Source organism: Pyxicephalus adspersus, chromosome 11 (genome assembly GCF_032062135.1).
Source record: "Pyxicephalus adspersus chromosome 11, UCB_Pads_2.0, whole genome shotgun sequence".
In the NCBI taxonomy this organism is placed as follows: Eukaryota; Metazoa; Chordata; class Amphibia; order Anura; family Pyxicephalidae; genus Pyxicephalus; species Pyxicephalus adspersus.
Window position 1 is genome coordinate 33505505 of NC_092868.1, and position 23227 is coordinate 33528731.

Sequence of the window (23227 nt, forward strand, 5' to 3'; positions counted from 1 at the left end):
GATAAGATCTGTTTAAAAATATGCTTTAAACATTGCTCTATAGTCCATGTGTATGGGGTGTTAGTGGTATAGTAAGATTTTTTTTAATTTGTCATTGAATGACATTTAGGTTTATTCAGCTGCCAAAGGAGAGTCAGCAAATATTTATTTTCAATGTATCTTTTTCTAACTAAAAAAAAATAACTAATATTTCTTTATATAGATTTATAAATATCCATAGGAAGATTTAATAATTGCAGATTACTAATTGCAGGGAGTTGTTTGATTCTTTTATTCAATGCGAAATGTTAGTGAACATTTGGAAAATACTGTTTTTGTTTGTTACATGTTTTACTCTTTTGCTCAAACTTGAAATTCCAATATCATCAGCTGTAAGCATGTATCTATTTACTATGCAGTGTACTTACATACGTGTGATGGTAATAATGGTGACACTTAAATCGGTAATAACTTTACATGTGAAGCATACAGAGAAGGTATTTTTCTGGTTGCTGTCAAAGCAAAAAAGTTGAAGTGGAAGAGATCTGTGTGCTTATCTCAAGAACCTGGATCACCTGGAGCACAATGCAAAGAATGTAACATTTGTACCTCCACACTCTAACTTCATATAGACTTAGGGCCCATTCACATCTTTGCGATGTGTTAGCACACGTGTGCAAACCTGTGCTGAGTTATGGTAATCTGTTAATTTGCATGGGCTGGTTAAAATACTAGAAAACAGCAAAAAGATCCATGTACTATTTCTGGCAGCTCACCACAATGTACTGCATATCAACGTGGTGCGCTTTGATGCAACACAAGTCTATTGGTAAGGTGCATAAGGATACTCTTCAGAATAAATGGCACCATATTAGAAAAACACAAGTTAAATGTTTTCTGTACTACTGCAATGCAATAGTGTGATTGGGGCATTGCAGTCAAATTGATATTATACTATAATATAAATAATAGGCACTATAATTATTGAACAATACATAACATGCACTTAAAAACTTCATACAAGTTTCAGCCTAGGATCCGTTAAAGAATAAACAAGCTGACTGTCTGGTAGTGTTTGTCAAATTTGCCTCTGTTTAGTTCCTTGACAGTTTGTTGAATTGACCCAGTGATTGGGTTGATTCGTAGCCTAACTTAAATCTCATAGTCAGTAGCAGAGGAAAGTTTGGCGAACAATACGCAGAGCTCAGCAAATTTGACCAACATTACGGCTAAGCAAATCCAGCCCTCAAGTATAGGAAGTGGGGCAACAAGCATGTGTGCCCCCTCTCCTATCCATAAAAGGGTCTTTGGAATCTGGTTTTCTCAAAAAGGAAGGGGGCAAAAGGTGTGTATCCCATTCCCTTTTGGAAAAAAACAGACCCCTGGCATGCCTCTAATAATGTCAGGGGCCATTGTTGGGGAAGATGGCTTCTTCTCCACAATATGACCCCTGTGATGTGGGGTTGTGTGGGTGGGGGTTCTTATTTGGAATCAGGAAGCCCTCATTTAATCCACCCTCTCACCCTAAGGAATTAATACAGAATACATAGTACCTCATACTTATTCACAACAAATGTGTTTTTGGGTGTTGTGTTTCCTGATGACCCATCCATGTATCGGGATGTCCCATGCTGATTAATCCATCCTGTAATGGCTATCCCAAAAAACCTTCCACCCAGTGATGTGTGTCCCAGTGTTTGACATCCCGATTGGCTGGACTGGTATAAACAAGGATGATGTAGACTCTGCCATGATTTCCTTTAAAGTGATACTAATTCAGTAATTAGGTAATTTTCCGGGAGTTATACATACAACAAGTAAAACAATACTAGCACGGTGGCTCAGAGATTAGCACTTTGCAGTGCTAGGTTCCAGTTTCGAATCTTGGCCAGGAAACTCTCTCCATGGGGTTTGCATGTTCTCCTCATGCCTGCGTTAGTTTCCTCCATTTAAAAAAAAAATGCAGTTAGGGTAACTGGCTTTCCCCCAAATTGACCTAAGATTGTGTTAATGACATAGAACAAGGACAAGCTTTGAGGGACAGCTAGTGACATAACTATGGATTTTGTACAGCGCTGTGTAATATGCCGGGACTATATAACTACTGTGTATTAAAAGTAATAATAATAACAAAAATACATTTCTTGAATATCCCACAATACTATTTCATGTGTACAATGCAGTGCACCAAACCCTTTATGCACCCTTTGTGGCACACTCAATAGGGCTCCCACTCATTCTGTATGTTGGATTACTATTACCTAGTTAGGTCCAGTGCAATATTTTGTCTCTAAACACATTCCAGCCTGAATATGATATTGTCACCAAAATTCCTATGAGGGGCAGCTAAGTTAAAAAAAATACACACTTATTTGTAGAAAAAATCAAGTATGTACCTGTAAAATATTGGAATGCTAAACACTTGAATACTAAATACTTTAACTTCTATTATAACACATTTTAACCTTTTCACTTGACTTATGTTCCAAAAGGTGACCGTAAACTTTTCATGTATTTCAGTGACAATATGGAGTTCAGGGGCTTTGAAATTAACTAAAAATTAGGCAGCAATAGACTTTAATGCAAATCAATAAAAGTGAAGTATGATAGAAATTTGTTACTGTAGAATTAGTTATTTTTGAAGTTGAATTCCACCTTTGTTAAATGTATCCACTTATGCCTATTCCTAAGTGAAAATACTATAAACAGACCAATTAAGGAAAAACAAGATACAATTGTGAAAGTATAAACAATCCAATAATGATGATCCCATTCAACAACAGAGCAATTTCCTCATATATTCTTTTTCTATAAAACACAGAACAGTAGGGTATATACTATTTACCAATACAGGATTTGGGGAGACCCTGATTAGGTAAATCTAGGATTGATGGATCTCCTTCTAAGATTTTAAAAAGCACCATGAAGCATGCATGAAACTTTGATGTGTTCTCTGTTTTGTGGCAGGATTTATTATAGCAATAAAGGTATCAGAAATATGTACATTGGGGTGTTTTTTTACTGTGGGGTTTCAACCCATTTTATTCAGAAGAGATATTGTAGTTTTGGTAAAAATAAATGCATGGTAGGTGCTATACAGGTGAACCAACAGATTGGTCCTTCTTCTGATTGCAGAAATGAGTAAAGCTAGGCATCTAGCACCAGTTGGTGCCAATCACCTCAAACAAGCCCAGCAGCGCCCACTACTGGTGGGAGAGAGGTAAGTTTGTGCATATCGGCATTGCTAACAACTTTGATGGTAAGACATTTGCAGAGGCTATGAAACAGATACTGGAGCCATACATCTGGGTCAACACTTTGAATTAGGTATTCCTACATAGCAAACTCAAAGTGGATCTATAATACCAAAGTCTTTAATGAATTGAACGTGATACCTGACATCTAGTTACACTTATGTTGCATTCATATTTATACGTTTTGTACTAGAGCAAAGCCATCAGATACTGTTAGGCCCTGGCAGTGGAATGATTTCAGGGATCTATGACTAATGTGACTTCTGTGTCATTAAGACAATATATTAAAAACAATAAACCATTTGTGTTCACATAGGAGCTTATCACCACCATAGCTAGCAATCTAAAAATTCTGCCCTGCATATTAATTTGCCATCTGCTACTCATGTCATGTATATACTCATGTGGTATTTGGATATAAGTGAAACTGCAGTTCTCTCTTAACCACTTTAACCTCACTGACTTTGACTTCAATATATTTGAAAAAAAAAACATAATAATTACATTATTTGGTTATGTACCCAGAACGGTTCTTTTGAATAAGGAGTTAGGAAACCGAGAGGAAAGTGGCAAGGACAGCCATTACAATGTACCTTCCACTCTTCTCTATTATCAGATCAGTACAATATTTTGATATATTTTAAATACTGCATACTGCAAAATTGATATAATTGAAATACTGCATAATACACTAATTCTGCATTAACTATAAGTAGCAAATAAAATCATATCTCAAATACTTTTTTGTTTTATATTTTTTTATATTGTAGGCTTTTATATCTTATTTACATTCATTAATAATATGTGATTTTGTTCTGTAGTCTTACCAAATCTTATATATTCAAACTATTGAGGATCAAACCTATTACAGTGGGACAGCGCCATCTAGTGGTACAACTGCTAAATACACTATCCTCATTCTCCATGGCTATGTTACAACATTTCGCTTTAATATCATGATTATTACACAGTATTATTATTACACAGTATTTATGTAGCACCAACATATCTGAATAACGTATAATATAATTTTCATGTTGCAGACATTTATTTCTGTGTATCCTAAAAGCAAACAATGTTCAAAAACTGATACACCAAAAAATGTTAAAAGGAAATTTTTTGGAAAGTAGTACTGTTCTTATGGCTTATGAGGAGCATTGTGAGCGTGACACTAAACGCTTAAGTTCCACTGCTTAGCCTACAAAAAAATTCTCATTCATAGTAGTGCATATGTCTCTTTTAAAAAGAGAAGAAAATGTACAGTTTATGTCTTTACAGAGAGGCAAAGTAAAGAATCATAGAAGGGTTTATTATGAAGGCCAGTGTGCAGGGCTTTGCATGCCGATGGTGGCAGAACTTTTTAGTATATTGTCCGCAGTTTTGTATCTGTTTTAATGTGAGACAACTTCTTTACCTCACCATTATCATCAGTGTGTGTAAGCAAAGCCAAAGCTGTAATGTTCACCCGCCATGTTGACACTTGGGCCTGGCTTATTACAGCTCCCCAAGACTGGATAAGATTATCATGGGAGAACCAGGAATAATTTGCTATTTGTTGGCAAATGTTTTCAATCCTGGACCAGATCCATTTCAGGTTTGCTGGATCACCCAGGTTCTTCCATGAAAGTCTATCTTCTCCATTCATTCTTCATTCATATTAAATCAAGCTCTTCAGAGCACGAGCATTCAGAACATGACAATGCAATTGGATGATCTGTCTTTTAAAGCCAATAAAACCAATGCTGAAAGATCAAGATGAACAAACCATATTGGTTTATCCACTACTAGATAATAGGCTCTACTCTACTTTCTTCCTTGCTGAATCCTAACATCACCATCCATTCAGTAATGCCTATAGGAAAAACAAGGATTCACAAAGCCCTTCATAAGGCGTGCAAACAGTGTGTCGAGGGTTTACGCATGTGGACAAAGTAAACACGTGATATGATGCCATTTGGTATTCCTATGGTTTGGCCAGAGCCAGGTGATCATTTCAGTGACTGTTACTTTTGTATAGTGAAAACTTTGGGATATAACAAGAAAAATAAATGTAACAGAGGATCCTAGTCTACCATCAGTTACAGGTTTTCGTTACACTACCCTCTCTTGAACAAAATGAATATGCTGATGAACTAAGTGACAACAATATTGAAGAGTTTGAAATTGAAGAGGACTCTGTCCGTAAGGGATTTGATCAGAATGAGTTGAGTGATTTGGCACTATCGAAAAGGGCTTCAGAACTCCTAGCATCAAGACTGCGTGAGAAAAACTTACTTGAAAAAGAAACGAACGTATGGTACTTTTGAAACAGAGAAATTGCATTTCTGCAGTACTTTAGAAGCGACAGTGGCTTTGTGTTTTGCCATAACATACCTGGTTTAATGGAGGAATTGGGAATTCCAATCTTTAACTCAACTGAATGGCGACTATTCATCGATAGCTCAAAGCGGAGCTTAAAGTGTGTACTCCTTCACAATGGCAATATATTTTGGTCAGTCCCAATTGGCCATTCAGTTTCCCTTTGTGAAGAATATGCAGACATAAAGAGAGTCATTGAGTTGTTGCAGTATCATTAACAGAATTGGGTTGTCTGTGTTGACCTTAAAATGTTATGCTTCCTTCTTTTTCAGCAATGCGGATACACCAAGTATCCCTGTTATCTGTGCATGTGGGACAGCAGAGCTTGTGAGAGGCATTGGGAAGAAAGGAATTGGCCTCCAAGATCTGCCCTAAAACCAGGTGATCCAAACATTCTACATAAGCCACTTGTTGGTGCCTCTGCACATGAAACTGGGTCTGATGAAGCAGTTCATTAAAGCTTTGCCAACTGAAGGAGACTGTTTCAAGTACCTCATTTTGGCATTTCCTAGCCTGTCATTTGAAAAAATAAAGGCCGGTGTGTTTGATGGTTCACAGATTGGGCAGCTCATAAAAGATAAACATTTCATCAGGACAATGTCAGAAGTCGAAAAGAATGCTTGGTTATCATTCAAAGCCATTGTGAAGGACTTTCTCGGAAACACACAAGCAAATAATTACACAGAATCTGTCCAGAAACTCTTGGAGAGCTACAAAATTCCTGGCTGCAATATGAGTATCAAGGTGCATTTTCTTCATAGCCATCTTTCTAACTTCCTGGAAAACCTTGGTGCAGTCAGTGATGAGCAAGGTGAACAATTCCACCAAGATTTGAAGGATTTTCCTAACACTAAACAGTCCAGGAAAAGCTATAAGCGTAAATTTTTTTACCTTAAACGCTTACCCAATTACTTTTCAAATGTTTTACTGTAAAAAAATGTCATAGAGTAACAATAAGTCCTTTGTATGAACAAAAAAAAAATTAAATAAACAGTACATTCAAGTTATTATTTAATTATTTTTTTCATTGTATGTAAAATTTGTATGTTTTTTGACAAAAATTGAGGGAACCCTTTATCGTAAAAACTGGATGTGAAAGAAAAAAACTGGGGTCATTTCTGGATTCACCACCCAAAAATTAAAGTAAAAAACAAGTGTAAGATCTAACTCAACAAAAAATGCATTCCCTAGTGTAACCTTTCTGGATCTACACCTGATAACAAGTCTTAACTGTAAGTTTATTATTTCTTTCCCACTTTATAATAATGTTGTCAGAGACAATACAATATTGTATGTTAATTGAAGTTTTGATAGAAAGTATGGTATAGCTTGTTATACAATTACTCCTCTTTTGGAAGAAAGAGAGAAAAGAAAGAAACCCAGGCATCAAGGTTCCCCTGTGACTAATTTTAATTACATATTCAGTCACCAATAAAGAAATGGTTTAAAAATACAAAAAAATTGCAAATAATTGGCGACCACTGCATTAAGAGACAATTGAACACTAAACCAGAACCTGATCAATTTTCAGGTTGTCTATTATTTATTTATTTATTTATTTACATATACAGTTCTATAGCATAGACATCTTCTGCAGCCCTTTACAATGTCCATAGTCATGTCACCAACTGTTCCTCACAATCCAATACCCCCCACAATAGTCATTTATCAATAACACAGTTTAGGGCCAAATTGTGGGAAGCCAATTAACCTACCAGTATGTTTTTTAAATGTTAGAGGAAACTGCCCAGAGGAAACCCAAGAACAAGATGAATGTAAAAAAACTCTTTTTCATCTTTTCCACCTGTCTGGGCTATAAACAGCTGGATAGGGTCACTGACATATCTATAAGGACTTTTCACATCCTTAAGTAACTTTGGTAAATATTCTTTAAAGCTTTTTCATGCACATCTTGCGGAGACATCTGGTGTTAATAATTGCTTAATTGCTGTTAAATAGACTCAAATTGCTTTGAGCACCTCTTCTTATGTGTCCTTTCCTGAGTGATATGCTTTGGAATATGTCAAGAAGATGTACCTCTGTGCCTCTTTGAGAATATATGAAATAAATACATACTGGAAATGAAATTTCAGTATATTTTTGGCAACTTACTTTTCCTTTAAATTATATGATTTATGTAACAATTCGTATGGGCATAGGAGATATAGAGGACAAATAAACGTTGTAACTTTGTGCATATTATACATTTTATTGAGCATTCTAACTTTGTTTTTTAATTGTTCCAAGTGAAGTAAAATATAAGCCAAATTTATATTGTCAAATTAGTTTTTAAAAATGCGCCCAGTCCATTAATTGTATGCACCAAATTACATTTCTTCCTATTTTTTAACAATGTTGTGTAGAAGGATCTTTGAACCTCAATATGATTAGGTCATAGGTGCAGAATACCATGTCAATGTGAACATCTGTCAACTTCTATAAAGTCAGGAAACTGAGGCTTTCCATACTTAATGTGTCAAATCACAATTTCTTTTGTGGCATCCAGATAGAAAGGTCAGAAAGTGGTGCACATGGTATGAATCCATGGATCAATCTTCAATTTTGTCAATTTTGTCAGCATTTCGAACTTTTGGTGTTATATTTTTGGGAGTGCTTTCTTGCAATACATTGAACCATGTTTTAATACAATGATACATAATAATTCTATATCCTAAATGACTTTTTATACTGACAATGTTTGCCTTAAATAGGAAATAGGGTAATACATACTATTTTCTTATATGTGAATGATGCTGAATGTGAAATAACACCAATGGTTTAACAACTGGTGTGCAACAACATTTATAAAGTATCTTTTTTTTTCTTGTAGTATCAGTTCTTTGAAGCACAATGTGGTGGCTACAAAGGATGACATTGTGAACAGAGCATGAATTGTAGCCATAGGCATTAAGGATATGCATGTGTTAGTCATAGTATTTATGGGGATTAATTTATCAAATATTTTTAGATCAAAAGAAGAAATGCATATAAAGGGCTTTATTTATAAAACAGGGAATCAGACATCAACCATTCCTTTTTTTTCCAGGTCCATGTGTTTCAAAGGCAGTAGTAAATACCCACCAGGGAATGTTTAGAGGAATGTTAGAATCATAACTTTTGAAAATAGCACCCCAAGACAGACGTAAAAACTCACAAAGAACAATTAGTGCAAATACAGCAAACAAGACATCCACATAACCAAGCCGAATAATAAAATTAAAATGACAACAAACTTTATTTCATGTCTCATTAAATATAGCTAATTTATTGAAAACATCACAATATAGTGAAGGAAATTGTAGCACTGTGGTTCAAACTCGACATCTTCGTAGACACCACATCCCCTTCTTCAGGAATTCAATTTGAGACCCATACAAAGAATCCTGTGCGTTTCCTTCACTTTTGATTGTGGTAAAAAACACATAGGGAAACATGAGGGAGTGATCCAACGGACAGTACTTTACACAGTGATGGAAAGTTCATACAATATGCCAGAGGAATATTCACTCCATTTGTAATGTGCTGTTTGAAGAATCAAATCCAGCTGATAAATCAGAAAAGATTCAGATCAGAAAAGATTCAAGATCAGTAAAACTTCTTTACTGACTTATCAGCTGGATTGCTTGATTGGTTGTTGGCTAATAATGATAGAGTCATCCCAATATCTATATTAACCAAAGAATTATAGATTTTGTGTGAATAATCAATCATTTTAGAAAACTTCTCACAGATGAAATCAAAATAACTTTATTACATGAATTAACAATAATATCAATGAACAAACAGACAGAAAGCCTAGAAGTTAACTAATACAGAGTTTATACTCCCTAAAAGACTTCACGTCCTCCATTGTATACCAATAAATAGCTAAAAAAAGAATTAAGGCTTTACAATACAGCTTCCTGCTCATACAATAATACCAACCCTACTAGACACAATTTATTTTTATAATTGGCGATGTAAAGGAATGATTTAACATGCAAAACTGCTGTTGTAACCTCTCCTAAATGCTTTTTCACAAAGAACACAACAGACTTTACATGAGTACAACAAAAGGTCAGGGAAACAGCTACATTCTATTGTTCCACTTTCATCTTTTAGCAAGTAAATTAATCTTATCTAAAATATATGTATTTTAGTTCTCATTTCTCATACAGCATGGCTCATTGCATACTGGGTAACAAGCAGGCATGAAATTTGCAAATTTAGAGAAGTAACACCCATAAAATATGCTTACTGACAACACTGCATAATGTAACTGGCTAAGTGCAAACACAACACAAAGGGCAACTAAATTTATTTGGTTCCACCTATTATATCCATATTTGTCTTAGTAAGTATGGATAAACTTCTAAAATGTATATGCATCCTATTTAGATATAATTAAATGATTTTTGCAGAGTTGTTTTTATCTACAAAATTCAAATCTTTGAAAGTAGTAAAGTTTTCAAAATATTGCCTAATTTTTATCATGTTTTGTAGAATGTGCTCTTAGTTGGTGTGCCCAGGTTTTAAAAAAGGACCTTAAAATACAGGATTGTTTAGTTACATATAAGGATAAACATACATATTATTCACAAAAGGGGTAAGAGAGGTAAGGGGCAGAAGATTTAAAGTTTAAGCTAATACATGGACATTCTCTCTCAAGCCAAAAAGGCCATGGGTTTTCTTTGCTTAAACTACAAACATTTGCAAGACCAAAGCAAATCACATTTTAAGTCTCAAAGTTCATCGCTGTCTCAGGTTGAATTGAGTTTGTTGCATCTGACTATAAATAATGAGTTAATGACCATAGATCCCTGACACCGTAAACACTGCATCAATACCCAGCCGTAGGCACTAAATGCCACCATAGGGGTCAAATTAACCAATGTGCTAAGGATTCTCAGGCATCCACTTAGGGAAGATTAATCAGTGTTTATGCTGAGCCAGCCTCTGATGGCTGTTTTGTGATCTCTATCTGCCTTAAGAAATTTGCTTGTTGCCTGCTTTTTAGGAAGCATAGGTTATCTTTACATCCATGGTATATAGATGTTAATTTTAAAAACTCAAACATGCAGCAAACATTTTATTTTGTTCAGATGTCACTTTTGGCATGCGGAATGTTCCCCACACCCCACTAACCATGTGCTTCGGTGACTTTTGTACTGTAGTGATACTTTTTGCATCTTTGACCCCATGCTCCAGTGATCCTTTGTGCTCCAGTGACCCTTTCTTCAATAATCCTTTGAGCTCCAATGACATTGTACTCCAGTGGTCCCATACTTTAGTGAAATTGATACATATCTGACAACTAATGCTTCAGCAAACCTAATGGCAACCAGTTCACATTTAATTCAGCTTTGTTAACTAGGACACGGCATGCAACTGGTGAAAGAAACAGGTATGGAAATAAAGACTGGTGGTTACTTTATTCTGATTTATTCTATACACAGGATTTGTGTTTTGGGAACTGGAAGTAGCACAATAAATCGTACGTGGCTTTTACTGTTGGTACATGGTTTTTTGCAAGTTTCTCTTGATATCGCAAACACTTTGGGGCAGAAAAAAAAAATAAAATACAGCCCAAGAAAATAAACTTGTACACCTGTCTTAGGTAAAATTAAAAGAAGGTTTTACGATTTTAGAAAAAATGCCATCTGTTTGACCAAGTACCAAAACACCAAGCAAAACCAAACTGATACCTTTGTGAAGGCAACAACGTAATAATAAAAGCTATACACTTTCAAAAGAATTGTCAACTTTTTGGCCAAGTAACAATACACAACAAAAACAAGTCTTAGGTAATAGCGTGATAACACCAGTTCCAGCATTTCCAAAGAATGTCAATTTTAGGACAAGATAAAAAAAGAAAATAAAGTTGTCAGTGCCTCCTGATGTAAACATCATTGTGCAGGCATTGTGGTCACTTCTGACTGTTATGCTAATGCAGAGTACACCTGTTTGATAATAAGCAAATTTAGTGGACACAGTAAAGTATCTAATTTGGGCAGGTAGTGAGAATATGGACATGTGGGGGTGTTATCACCGAGCATAAAGGTATGGAATAGAGTTTAGTACATAGCTCAATAAAGCATAAACACAACCAGGTCCCTGAATAGTAGTCTAACTCAACATTCAAGGACCTGATTTAATTTTGTTTTTTCAGTTTGACATAAAAAGGGGGGGTAGAATGCTCCCACCTAGATTGACCCACCTAACATCTCTGCCTACCTACAGACCTACTTACAACCTACCTTCTCTACATGTTTCCCATATCAAAGGAGATGCAATGGATTACAAGTAGGGATGAGTGGGAATGCCTCTGGCATTCTCTCAAAAATTTCCTCGAACCTCCGAGGGAATCGATTTCGCGAAACCATCGGAAGATCGAGGAAATTATAACAGGAGGATTCACAGGGGATTCACTGGATTCCCTGCGAATCCTCCTATTTGCTATCCCCAGGGCACTAGAGGTCATATAGCCTCTAGTGCCTTGGGGATCGCACATTGTTCTCAATGAATGCAGCAGCGGCTGCATTCATTGAGAAGATCCCTAGCACCAGAGGTTAATTTACTTCTAGTGCCAGGGATTGCATACTGTTCTCAATGAATGGAGAAACTCCATTGAGAGTTCTTCTGCAGTTCCACTGCGATCCCCGGACACTGGAGGTTAATTAACCTCTAGTGCCTCGGAATCCCAGTGGATTTTCAGAGCTGCAATCATTTTTGTTTTGTATCCCCATTCAAAACCTCTAGTGCTCCCTGATTGGCTTAGGAAAGTGTTCCTCAGCCAATTAGAGAGCACTGGAGGTTTTGAATGGGGAAACTTGTAACCCATTTAACCTCTAGTGCCAGTGATCGCATAAATGCAGCCAGCGCTGCATTCATTGATCAGCGCAGTCTTCAATCTTTTTTTTTGGAAAAATGACAAATTTACAGCGGCCATTCTCGCTTACAATTTCGGTATAAATTCGCCGCGAGATCGAGTTTTAAAAACTCGCTCCCTCATCCCTAATTACAAGATACTGTCACAATATGTTAGCCTTTGCTTCTAGAAAAAGAGGTCATCATTGTGAATGCTGATTTATGCAGATTGGTTTGCTCATATATTGGCCTGGGTGCTAAGGTACATCGTGGTTAAACTTATATATATATATATATATATATATATATATTGTGACACCAAGGCAGGATTGGAGGTGGAAGGGAGATATATTTGCCCAGGACTCCTCTTTTATGTGAGGTTAATTTGCCCAAGATTCTTCTCCTGTGTGAAGTAGCAGGTGGAAGACTCTCACCTGTGAGATAACTAATGAAGAAACACTGGGGGTGGGGATATAACACAGAGGCAGGAGCTCAGTCAGAAGCCTAACTTGGAGAGACACAGACAGGGGTCTGTGCAGGCTTAGCTTAACTTGGAAAGACACAGACAGGGGTCTGTACGGGCTCAGCTTGGCTTGGAGAGATACAGACAGGAGTTTTGTGTCAGTGCAGCTCTATTTGGAGAGAGCTCTGTTTGGGGACACAGCCAGGTGGACTGTGTGAATGAACTCAAACCTGAGTACAAGGTTGCTGAAAGCTTGGTTTTGAGCTGACGGGGAGAAGCCCTCCAGCTGATAGACAGGGATGTTTGATGTATAGTAAGTGCCGGACATAGTACAGTTTGATGTATAGTAAGTGCCGAACCTTCAATAAACCTGACTACAAGTCAGCTTAACACTTGTACCTCGGTGTGTGATATGATGGTAGGATGAACCAGACAAGTGTCCTTTGACCCCAACAAAGGCGATCCTGAGTTTAACCCCACACTTTATATATATATATATATATATATATATATATACAGTACATATATATACACAGTATATATATATATATATATATATATATATATATTTATTTATATTTAGCCTGGATACCTACCTATGGTTTGTGTAGCACTTTTGTAGGGTGTATTTTATATGTGCTTCATTAAAGTGACGTGTTAACCTTGTTCAGACTTCTTTAACACTCATCATTGATAGTGGTGGTCGAATATCTCACTATTTGATTCGACAGCTATTCGATCGAATAGTGAAATATTGTTCGGGTGATCAAATGCTGAATTCTCCCACCATTGAAATCAATGGTGGGAGAATTTGGGTTATTTTTTGGGACTAGTAAGGGCTGCAAGAGCAATCAGATTGCTCTTGCAGCCCTTTACTAGTTGTATGTGTTCTTGGATAAAGTTTCTCTATCCAAGAACACAGGAAGTCCTGTAGTGCCCCGGGGATCGCACACTTGTTACATTTTTCTTCTAGTGGATAAAAGAAAAATGTAACAAATGTATAATAATATTACTGTGCTGGAAAGTGTGTTACAGAGCATGAGATATTATGTCATTGTAGGATAACCTGTAAAAAAATAAAAATAATAATTAAAAAAAAAACACAAACACTCAATAAATTAATTTAACATTAATTTTTGTTATTTTTTACCCATTTTTTTTACATTTTTTTTTATCCGAATTTTTGCCATCGAATCTTGTTTTTTTCGGGTCAGGTCTATCCGAATTTGAACAGCCATATTCAGATCGAATATAAGGACAACTGGAATTCGAACACCAACACTAATCATTGTTTCAAAGACTATTGTCAATATATGTCAATATTCTTCAAATAGATAAACTAGCAGGATTAAAATCAGTTGGAAACCTCTGAACATGCATTAAAACTGTACTGTATAAAACTTTTTAACTGAACTTTTGTAAACACAACATACATGGTGTAGTGGTTTTTTAAATTATTTTGAGTTTTCTGAAATGAGAGTACATAAATAGATTCTATATTTCTCATAAAAATGTATATCATGGTGTCAATGAAATTTACTATATGTTTAACAGTTAATTAGCACATACATACATGAATCATTTCAGCACTATTGGTGAAAAAGACAAAGGTCTCAAGAAAATAATTCAACCAGCTCACTAGATCTACAATGTGGACCTCCATGTTTTTCTCTGTAACCAGTAAAACGAAGACTTAATATTTGGAATGTACCCCAAAGAGCTGTAGTTCCACGGCTTTGTTTTAAAACAAGATCCACAATCCACATTTTCTTGTTTTTTTGAATTATAAATCTGTTCCAAAGAAGTTCCAAATTATATCTCTGTTCTGAAGTAAAATCAGTTCCAAAGCCATCCAATGTTGTCATTACCTGCTAGCATTATTTTGAACAGTAAAATTCTAGCCTAGATTGAATTTGGTCAGATTGGTTAAAACTGGATTAGGAAATTCCAAGTTGGAATATATATATTTTGAAAAAAACTACTATACTTGTCAGTGACAGGTGTAGTATGGCTCAGCAAATCCAACCTCCATAATATGACAGTTATCCAGCAGCAGGATTGGCTCACTTTTTTTGATAAAAATGAACCAAACATATCACAAAATATTATTTTATTTGAAAATAAATAATTTTATATGATACAGTATATAGTGTATATTAGTAACACACATTATACATTATTCTTTAATGTACAATATATAATTTGTACAGTATATATATTAGAACCCCCTCAAAATGTAAAATCCTGGACATAATATAAAATTGTTCACCCTTCTTTCAAACTTTTTTTGTTTTCTCTGTTCCCACTTAGGATATTTTAGCACATTTCTTATCCCCAATCTGCTATGCCAAGAGTTTTATTCACTCAGGTCCCAATGGACTCATTCAGGTTTTACAGCAAAATATGTGCTGCATTTATCTGGATGTTTACCTGTAGGTTGTTGTCTGAGTTTGGAGTCTTCCGCTGCAACCCAGGCCCTGAAGACCCTGGCTATTTAGGGATGAAGGCACATTATTTGATCCTTGGGCTGGAATCTTTAGAACAGCCATTCTCTAACAGGGATCTGTAGAACTCCAGGGTTTCTAAAGAGGTTGCCTGAGATTCCTCATATTATTAATGAACCTCCTATTTACTTCTGCCTGCATAGTTATGGGGCCAACACCACTTGATAAAGCAGCTACATGATCTTTTTAGTAGTCTATAGGCTGGTATAGATCCTTAACACTGTAAGGGTGAATGTTCTGGTTACCTTTGTAAGATGATTTCCCTAATGACATCAAATAATTGGTTTTATGAAGGGTTCCATGAGAACCCCCAGTAATGTGGTTTTAGTAAGGGTTCCTTGAGACTTGAAAATTATATCAAGAATTCCTCATAGCTAAAAATTTTGAGAGAGGCTTCTATAGAATTCACATGGAATGTTGCACTGGTGGGAATGCTTCAGTTATCTACCTGGTGCAGGAAAAACATGATCTGTTGTGTTTGGGAATACTACCAGTCTACTGAATTCCCAGCATGGTAAGTTAAAGCACTGACCTATGGATTGTCAGCTTTTGCACCATTTGGGTTTTCCACCTACCTTCCAAGCTTTCTAATATAGTCTTAGGACTTGACTGCCTATTTCTCTTGGAACCAGATGATTACATTACCTGTAAACAAAGTTGTCCTAGTGGGGACGGGGAGGTTGGGGGGTTGCCTCACTAGTAGCATTCAAGGCCAAACTGGGTGTAGGCTTTGCCAAAGAAATTGGTACAATAAAGGCCTAATCTCCTGACTTAGCACAGGCTCAGCCTCCAATTCCCTCAGGTATGGGAATATTATTAGTGATAAAAAAGATATACATATTGATTTAAGCTTAATAAATGGCTTAAGTAAGGTTAAATCAAGTTAAGAACAATGTTCAAAATTTACTTTTATCCAAATTCTATATCTTGCTCGTATTCAAAGATATCTTCCATGTCTTCAACTAGCAGCATATTTAGTTCAGTTAAAATTACGTCCAGAGTCTGAAAAAATAAGCATAAATATTCATTTCAATAATCATTGTAATTCTCATATATAAAGGCTGTTTCTGGCGAGAGGCTAAAAGTGAGAGTTTTGTAGTAGGTGGTGAACTCTAGGAGGACAAGAGAAGTGGTTCCTAGTACCTCTGAGCCCTTCAGCTATGTCTGTTCCTGCACACAGTGATAAGTAGCACAGTGATAAAGAATGCTTCTGTGCTGTTTACAGAGAAGTACTAAACTTGTAACGGGCTGGAAGATGACAACTAATATCCTACCTTCAGCAAAAAAAAAAAAAAAAAAACTTTTTGTACATTCCTAACAAAATAAATGGATTTTGCACATTATTATAAACTTTAACATAGCAATAGTTACTGTGCAGCTAGGTTGGTAACCATTTGTTTTTTGTTTTTTTTATTTTACATGTCACAATAAATTATATAGGACACCTTATATAGGATAATGTAGATATTTGTTTATTATGTGTAAAATGTACAATAACTGACATACATATGTGTCCTCACCCTTTTTCGAGCTTTTATCAAGTGGCCAGAGCATAAATCAAGAGCTAAGCTTCTTTTACCTAATTTGATGGCATCCTTTTGACAATACTAGATATCTGGTTATTATGCTAAGCCTCTGGTGTCACTACGTCCAGAGATTGCAAACTTTATGTTTCATGAAATTTTATTCTTTTTTTTTATTCTTCCTAAATGCATTGCAATAATACATGTTATTACAAGTTTGTTGTAAACTCTTAAACACTTACCACTTGATTAATCATGTTTTGATGAAAACTCTTTGCTGGATAATTTTCAAATGTTGTCTGCTGCGATTGCTGTATGGTGACAAATTCTTTAAGAAGAACTTCAAGAATTATACCTGTAATAAGAAGCAGAGAATAAATCATGAAGTATTGTACTATTTTAGATACTACAAATCTCCTCTCACCATTGAAATCCTGAACTCTGTGCCAATTTTATATCTCAGTAAAAAGGTAGACAAGCAATGTTTGATGGAGGCATAATTATACATACAAATATATATATAAATATTTATGAACACAAGTCCATTATTTCCATCCAGGGCCACCATCATGGAAGGAGGAGGTGTTGGGGGCATATAATATCTCTGTACCAGGCTCTGATTAAAGGCTTGACTTTTGAAATGCTGGAACCTTTATACAAGGGATTTGGGGCCATTGAAATGTAACTTGTAGAGGCCCAGAGATTTCTGATGCCTGTTCCCATATGCCGATGCTTACATGAGTTTTGGCCTCAAGAAATTTACCACCTACTTTTTGTACAACATCAATTCATGACCTCACAAAGACTTTTTTGTCTCAATGGGTAAAATTGTTCACAAACAAACTTCAAAAACACGTGAAAAGATTTCCCAGAAGAGTGGAGTCTGTTATAGCCACAAGGGAAGAGCCAACCCAATAATATTGCAAATAGATTTGGAATGGGCAACAAGTTCATTATCTGTGCTTTGGGCAGGTGACAGGACAAGACACTTTGTAGATCAGTGGTGGCCAACCTTTTGGTTGTCACGAACCACTAATTTCATTGACTCCTGACTGTGCATGCATGAGGAGCCGTGTGTCACTCAAAGGGGAAGACACTTTCCCCAGGGTGATGTCATGATGCCAGAACCCGCCCACTCTCCCATCGCAGGTCTGAAATGTCTGAAATGGGAGAGTGGGTGGGTTTTTTCCAGAGACGCAACCGGCCCACAGACTGAGTCTATGATCTGTACAGGGGACATGGTTGGGGGCTCTGGCCAGTGCGCCACCCAAGCGGGGTTCCTTTCCTGACCCCGCTGGGGGGGCGCACCGGCCACAGCCGTGGACCACCAAAATTTTCTCCCGGACCACTGCTTGGAAACCGCTGTTGTCGTTGACTGCTAAGTGATTACATAACTGTATTACATAGTAAGTAAAGTAGAATAGATTAAACTTCATTGGGTGAAAAAAAGGACCTTCAATCAAAGTATACACATAATCTGTTTTGTTGGTTTAAAGCTGAATATTCTCTGTGAACTTTGTTTTCAGAAAAGTGCATTGTAACAATATAATTATGGTATGTCTTATTCTAAAAATGTTAAAGTAATATCCAAAAGCTTACATGAAGCACTGACAAAACTGTCCTACAAAATATTATTGGGCATAACCACTAATAAAGGGAACAAATCGGTCGATTGAGTTTTTGATCGTGACAAATTTTTGAACATTGACAAAGTATAACACATATAAATGTTTTACCTACTATTTTTGCTATAAGGACATTGCAGATTAGGACATACAAAAAGCCCAACATTAACCAGTTAGTGTTAACAACTTCTCTAAATTCCTGATTTATCTTGAAAATCAGAAGTATTTTTCTCAGTGATAGTTGTGAAATCTGATAATATCTCTGCATTTACTATGTGTATTGGGGTCCCAGGGACATATAATTGCACTGCTTAGAACTGTGGATTAGAAACACCTACCAGGTTTACTGGGCTCCATTTATAAAACAGTGTATCTGACATTTTCTGAAACATTCCCCGGTAGGAATCTTCCTTGCATATGTGTTTCAATGGCAGTAATTGATTTCCAATATGGAATGTTTAAGGGAATATCGGAGTCACAGTTTTAAAAATAAAGCTGGTTAAAGTTTTCCCTTGAATATATAATATAATCGTTGGGAATATTTGGATACTCAATAGAATACAAGTGAATGTTTAGGAATCAAATAAATGAATGTGTATTGTTTCACATACTGTCCAATAAAAATCCTGATGAGTCTTTTTCAAACATCAGTGGTCCATTTGTTCCAATTATTCTAAGCAAGTCATCCAATATAAACATGTCCACAACGTGTTTGTTTGCTGTTGCCATAATCTACAAGTAAGTAAGGGTTGTCTTATTATATTTGTATAATAAAACCAAAAAAACAAATATATCCTTTAAACAAATATCATGATTCATAGATACTTTATTCATAGCTAAAGAATTGTTAGGATTTGTGCAGAGTTGCTAAAACATCTGAGGATTATCAGATCCACTAGCAGAATGAAAGTAAGTCCTCAGCTTTGTAGTCAGTAGGACTGCTCCATTGTTCACCTGCAGGAGATCATAATTGGTGGAGTTCAAATGAGATTAGGGCATGAATGGTTAGCAACCAAAATCAATCCACATTAAGAAACATGCCCAGAGGCTACCAAATTTATCAAAGGAAACTTCACAATACGGCAATTCACTCTTACAATGAGAACTGAACCACAATCCAGGTTCATTTGTGAAAGTGTATCTTCTCCAGCTTTAAAGAGCTTTATTAAATTAGGCCCAAAGGGTCTGATTTATTAGGTTCTCCAAGACTAGAGAAGATAGACTACCCTGGCAGAATCTGGGTGATTCAGCAAACCTGTAATGAATCTGGTTCAGAATTTTCCAACGAATAGCAAATGATTTTTAGGAAATCCATTCTTGCTGGATCACCCAGGTTTCCCTATGATCTTTTCCAGTCTTAGAAATAGTCTCCTTCACTAGACTTCATCAGACACAAATTCACCTGATTTTTCAGCAGTACCGAGAACTGATTGTCGGATTCAGTGAGCACTGTGTTTACAATGTCTTTCACTTCCATATCAACTACACTTTGTATAAGGTTTGATAACCATATGTCACATTCAATTTCTTCATTTAATTCTTCTACCTAAAAAAAAGATAAAATAGATAATGTACAATCCACATCTCCGATGATTCAAATGCATCAGTCTCTGTGATTCTGCTACACCTAGCTCTTCTTTTAATACCTTTACTTATCTTTGAACAGACACTCTCATGTGCACCTCAATGTCAAAAAAAGTAAACTGGTGCTTTCTTTAGAATTTGTGAATAGTTTTTCCATCAAACCCTATGTACCTGTTACTGAACTTTAAAATATGTCATCCTTATATAATATTGACCCATTAATACTGGCTGTTTGTGAACTTAACGTTTAAGCTTTTTTGACTTGTGTTGCTAAATTAGCATGCTTGAGATCTAGATTGCTAGCTCTTTGCTTGGTAGAGGAATTCCTTTTTGCTTGTCCTCATTGGAAAGGTTCCAACTATGATTTTCACTTTACTACCTGAGTAGTGCACAGTAGTTCTCTGCCTACTGATAATCTGTTTTAATCCAAGTTTCAGGATATCTAGATATAATGCAATTCCTCAAGCTGGTACCTTCCTATTTATCTCTGTGTTATATGGTCTAAAGAGAAGCACGATTTGGATAAAGAACACAGTTAGTACCCACCTATAAACACAATAGGTATTTGACACATTTATTTGAGGGTCATTTAAAGTTTTATGCTATCAGTCATTTTAGATTGGGAAATATTTGGGTATACATATGGAAAGATACAAATATGGATAAACAAAATCTTACCAATGATGAAAGTTCTGTTTGGGTAATACTGGTAAGCAATTCATCCAGAAAATCATGAATTGTGGTCTTCACGAGATGATCACCTACAAAATCTTCTAACTCCGTTTTGAGAACATGGTTAGAAAGTTCCTTCATTATTTCATTTAGTGATTCATCCAGGAACATTTGTGAAAAAGAGGTGAATAATTTTCTGCCGATATAAAAGTAAATGTCAGAATTTGAAGATGATTCTGTGAATTCCATGAAAAAAAAGCCTGGAGCCAGAGAACGGAGGGCATAAAAGAAAGGCAGACTTGATGGAAGGGGGTGGGGGGTGGGGGTGGGAATGGGGTCGGATAGGGGTAAAGGAGGCAAGGGTTTTGAGAGGTAGAAAGTGGGGAATGGCCAGTTCAGAGAGGTTAGGAGGGGTCCGAGGGTAGAAAAGGTGGGAAAGGAAATATAGGTTGGGTGTTGAAAAGAAAAGGTGGGGAGAAGTAGGGGAAAAAGTACCCCGTCTGTCTTAAGGCATGGTGTTTTATGGGTTTTCAGGGAGTGTTTTGGTCTCCCAGGGAGACAGTTGAGGGGTCCTCAAGGGCAGTTCCGGAGAGTAATGTTCTGGGTTTTGCGGGGTACCACTTTAGTGTATCAGTATAAGAGGTAATTTTCTATGAATGGTAAAGTCAGTAAGGGGCGGCAGGTGAAGTTGGTTTCATTCTTGAGGAGGTGAAGTGCGGCTGGGAACAATGATAGTTTGATGGTAGTAGATACTCAAAGGTTGGATTTTTGTGTTCGATGATGCCATCAAGGACCTTCAACCAGGGGTTTAATGTTACATATGGGTGTTATATATTTGGTTGTTACCAGATATCTGTACTAACTTCTAGTTATTCATAGTAAATGGCTGCTATGGCCATTTAAACTGAAAAATGTTGTGTGTGTCTTGATTTAGGGATAGTAATAAGGGGTGGTAAGTTAAAGAAGGGTGGCTAACATTTGGGTCTCAGAAGGATGGGACCCCTGGGATTTCCTTTGTCTTGAGAGCTACAGCTTTCATTATCATAGTAAAACTTTAGGAAAATGGATGCTGTATTGGCTTTGGGTCCATTTTACCTATTCAATTAACTTTGTTAGGTTTGTTTTTTAACCATGTGTGATTGTGTGTATATTTGTAAAGCAGTGAACATTGTACAATTTACAATTGTAAAGCATGACATTCACCAAACATTTACTACAGGTGAATTTATTTCAGTAAATGTTTGCTGAAAATAAATTACCCAGTACACAAATAATTATTAAATACACACATATAAAAAGAAAAAACACACATAGAAATAAATTTTTCTTTTATCTCGGCAGCTACATTGTACAAGTAGCATTTATTGAACTAATTTAGTAAACAAAATAGTGTTGCTCAAATTTGCTTTTCTATTCAAGATCTGTTCAACCAAACAGATTTGGAACTTTTGTAATCTAGTGCAGTAACATACTCACAGCGTTGTTACTTTAGAGGGCCGTATTAGCTACAAGTTTGTACTTAAGCTATCTATCTGTTATCATGGAGAGCGGTAGGCAGTGTTTCAGTTGGCTGGTGGGCTCCCCCAAAAACCAACAGCCAATGTCACCAATCTCTTCAATCACCATAATGGCAAGCACTGTATATTAAGTAATATTGCTAGAAATACACACTCTGATATCCTTGATTTTGATGGTTGTGTATCATAATGTTTCTTTGTTGGCATCGATTCAATCTGCAAAACAGAGAAATAATTTACAGTACAGTAAAGTACATTACAAAAAAATATAAAGATTCAGTTTCCAATATTAGCAAACATGAAGTGGAGAGAAGGAGTTTAAAGCAAGCATATCAGCAAGTGTATCATTTAAAACATTGAATCTTTATCTTATTATTATTAGTTTAACATAAAAACGCTATAATCAAGCATAATGTTTCATTAACGAATGCAAATCAAAGTTGGTGTAAGGCCCCGATCCAGCACCAGTGCTCACCAGGTCCAATTCCCAGATCAATCCAAATCTGATACACTGTATATATAGTGGCAGGCTGAATCTAAGTAGAAGTTACACTTTGTGCTCAAGAAGGATTTTAGCATCATTCTCATGGTGTGTCTCGATAGAAAGCAGTGTGCTGTAACCAACCTATATGCTGCTCATTGGGCCTGATTTATTAAAGCTCTCCACGGCTGGAAGGGATACACTTTGATCAGTAAATCTGGGTGATCCAGCAAACCTGGAAATCCAATCCAAGTTTGCTTGATCACTCAGCTTCACTGATGAAAGTGTATCTTCCCCAACCTTGGAGAGTTTTCATAAATCAGGCGCATCCTGTAAGGGTTCTCTTTGCAAAATAATGCATTATTCTCTGCTTGTTAAACAATCTGTAGCAGATGGTGAGACGTAACAGCCTATATTATGG

General features: G+C 36.2%; 1 protein-coding gene across 4 annotated transcripts in view; it reads right to left on the minus strand.

The window, feature by feature from the left end:
* Window positions 1-15130: 15130 nt before the first annotated feature.
* Window positions 15131-23227, minus strand: part of LOC140340559 (uncharacterized) — a 28837-nt gene continuing 20740 nt past the window's right edge. For all 4 annotated transcript variants that reach the window (XM_072425840.1, XM_072425838.1, XM_072425841.1 and 1 more), the window contains 6 exons: window positions 22480-22541; window positions 20815-21004; window positions 19955-20098; window positions 19164-19284; window positions 17170-17282; window positions 15131-16406 (listed from right to left, as the gene is read on the minus strand). In XM_072425840.1, the coding sequence (XP_072281941.1) occupies window positions 16314-16406; window positions 17170-17282; window positions 19164-19284; window positions 19955-20098; window positions 20815-21004; window positions 22480-22541 (723 nt within the window). In that variant the 3' untranslated portion in view covers window positions 15131-16313. The remainder of the gene's footprint in view (window positions 16407-17169; window positions 17283-19163; window positions 19285-19954; window positions 20099-20814; window positions 21005-22479; window positions 22542-23227) is intronic.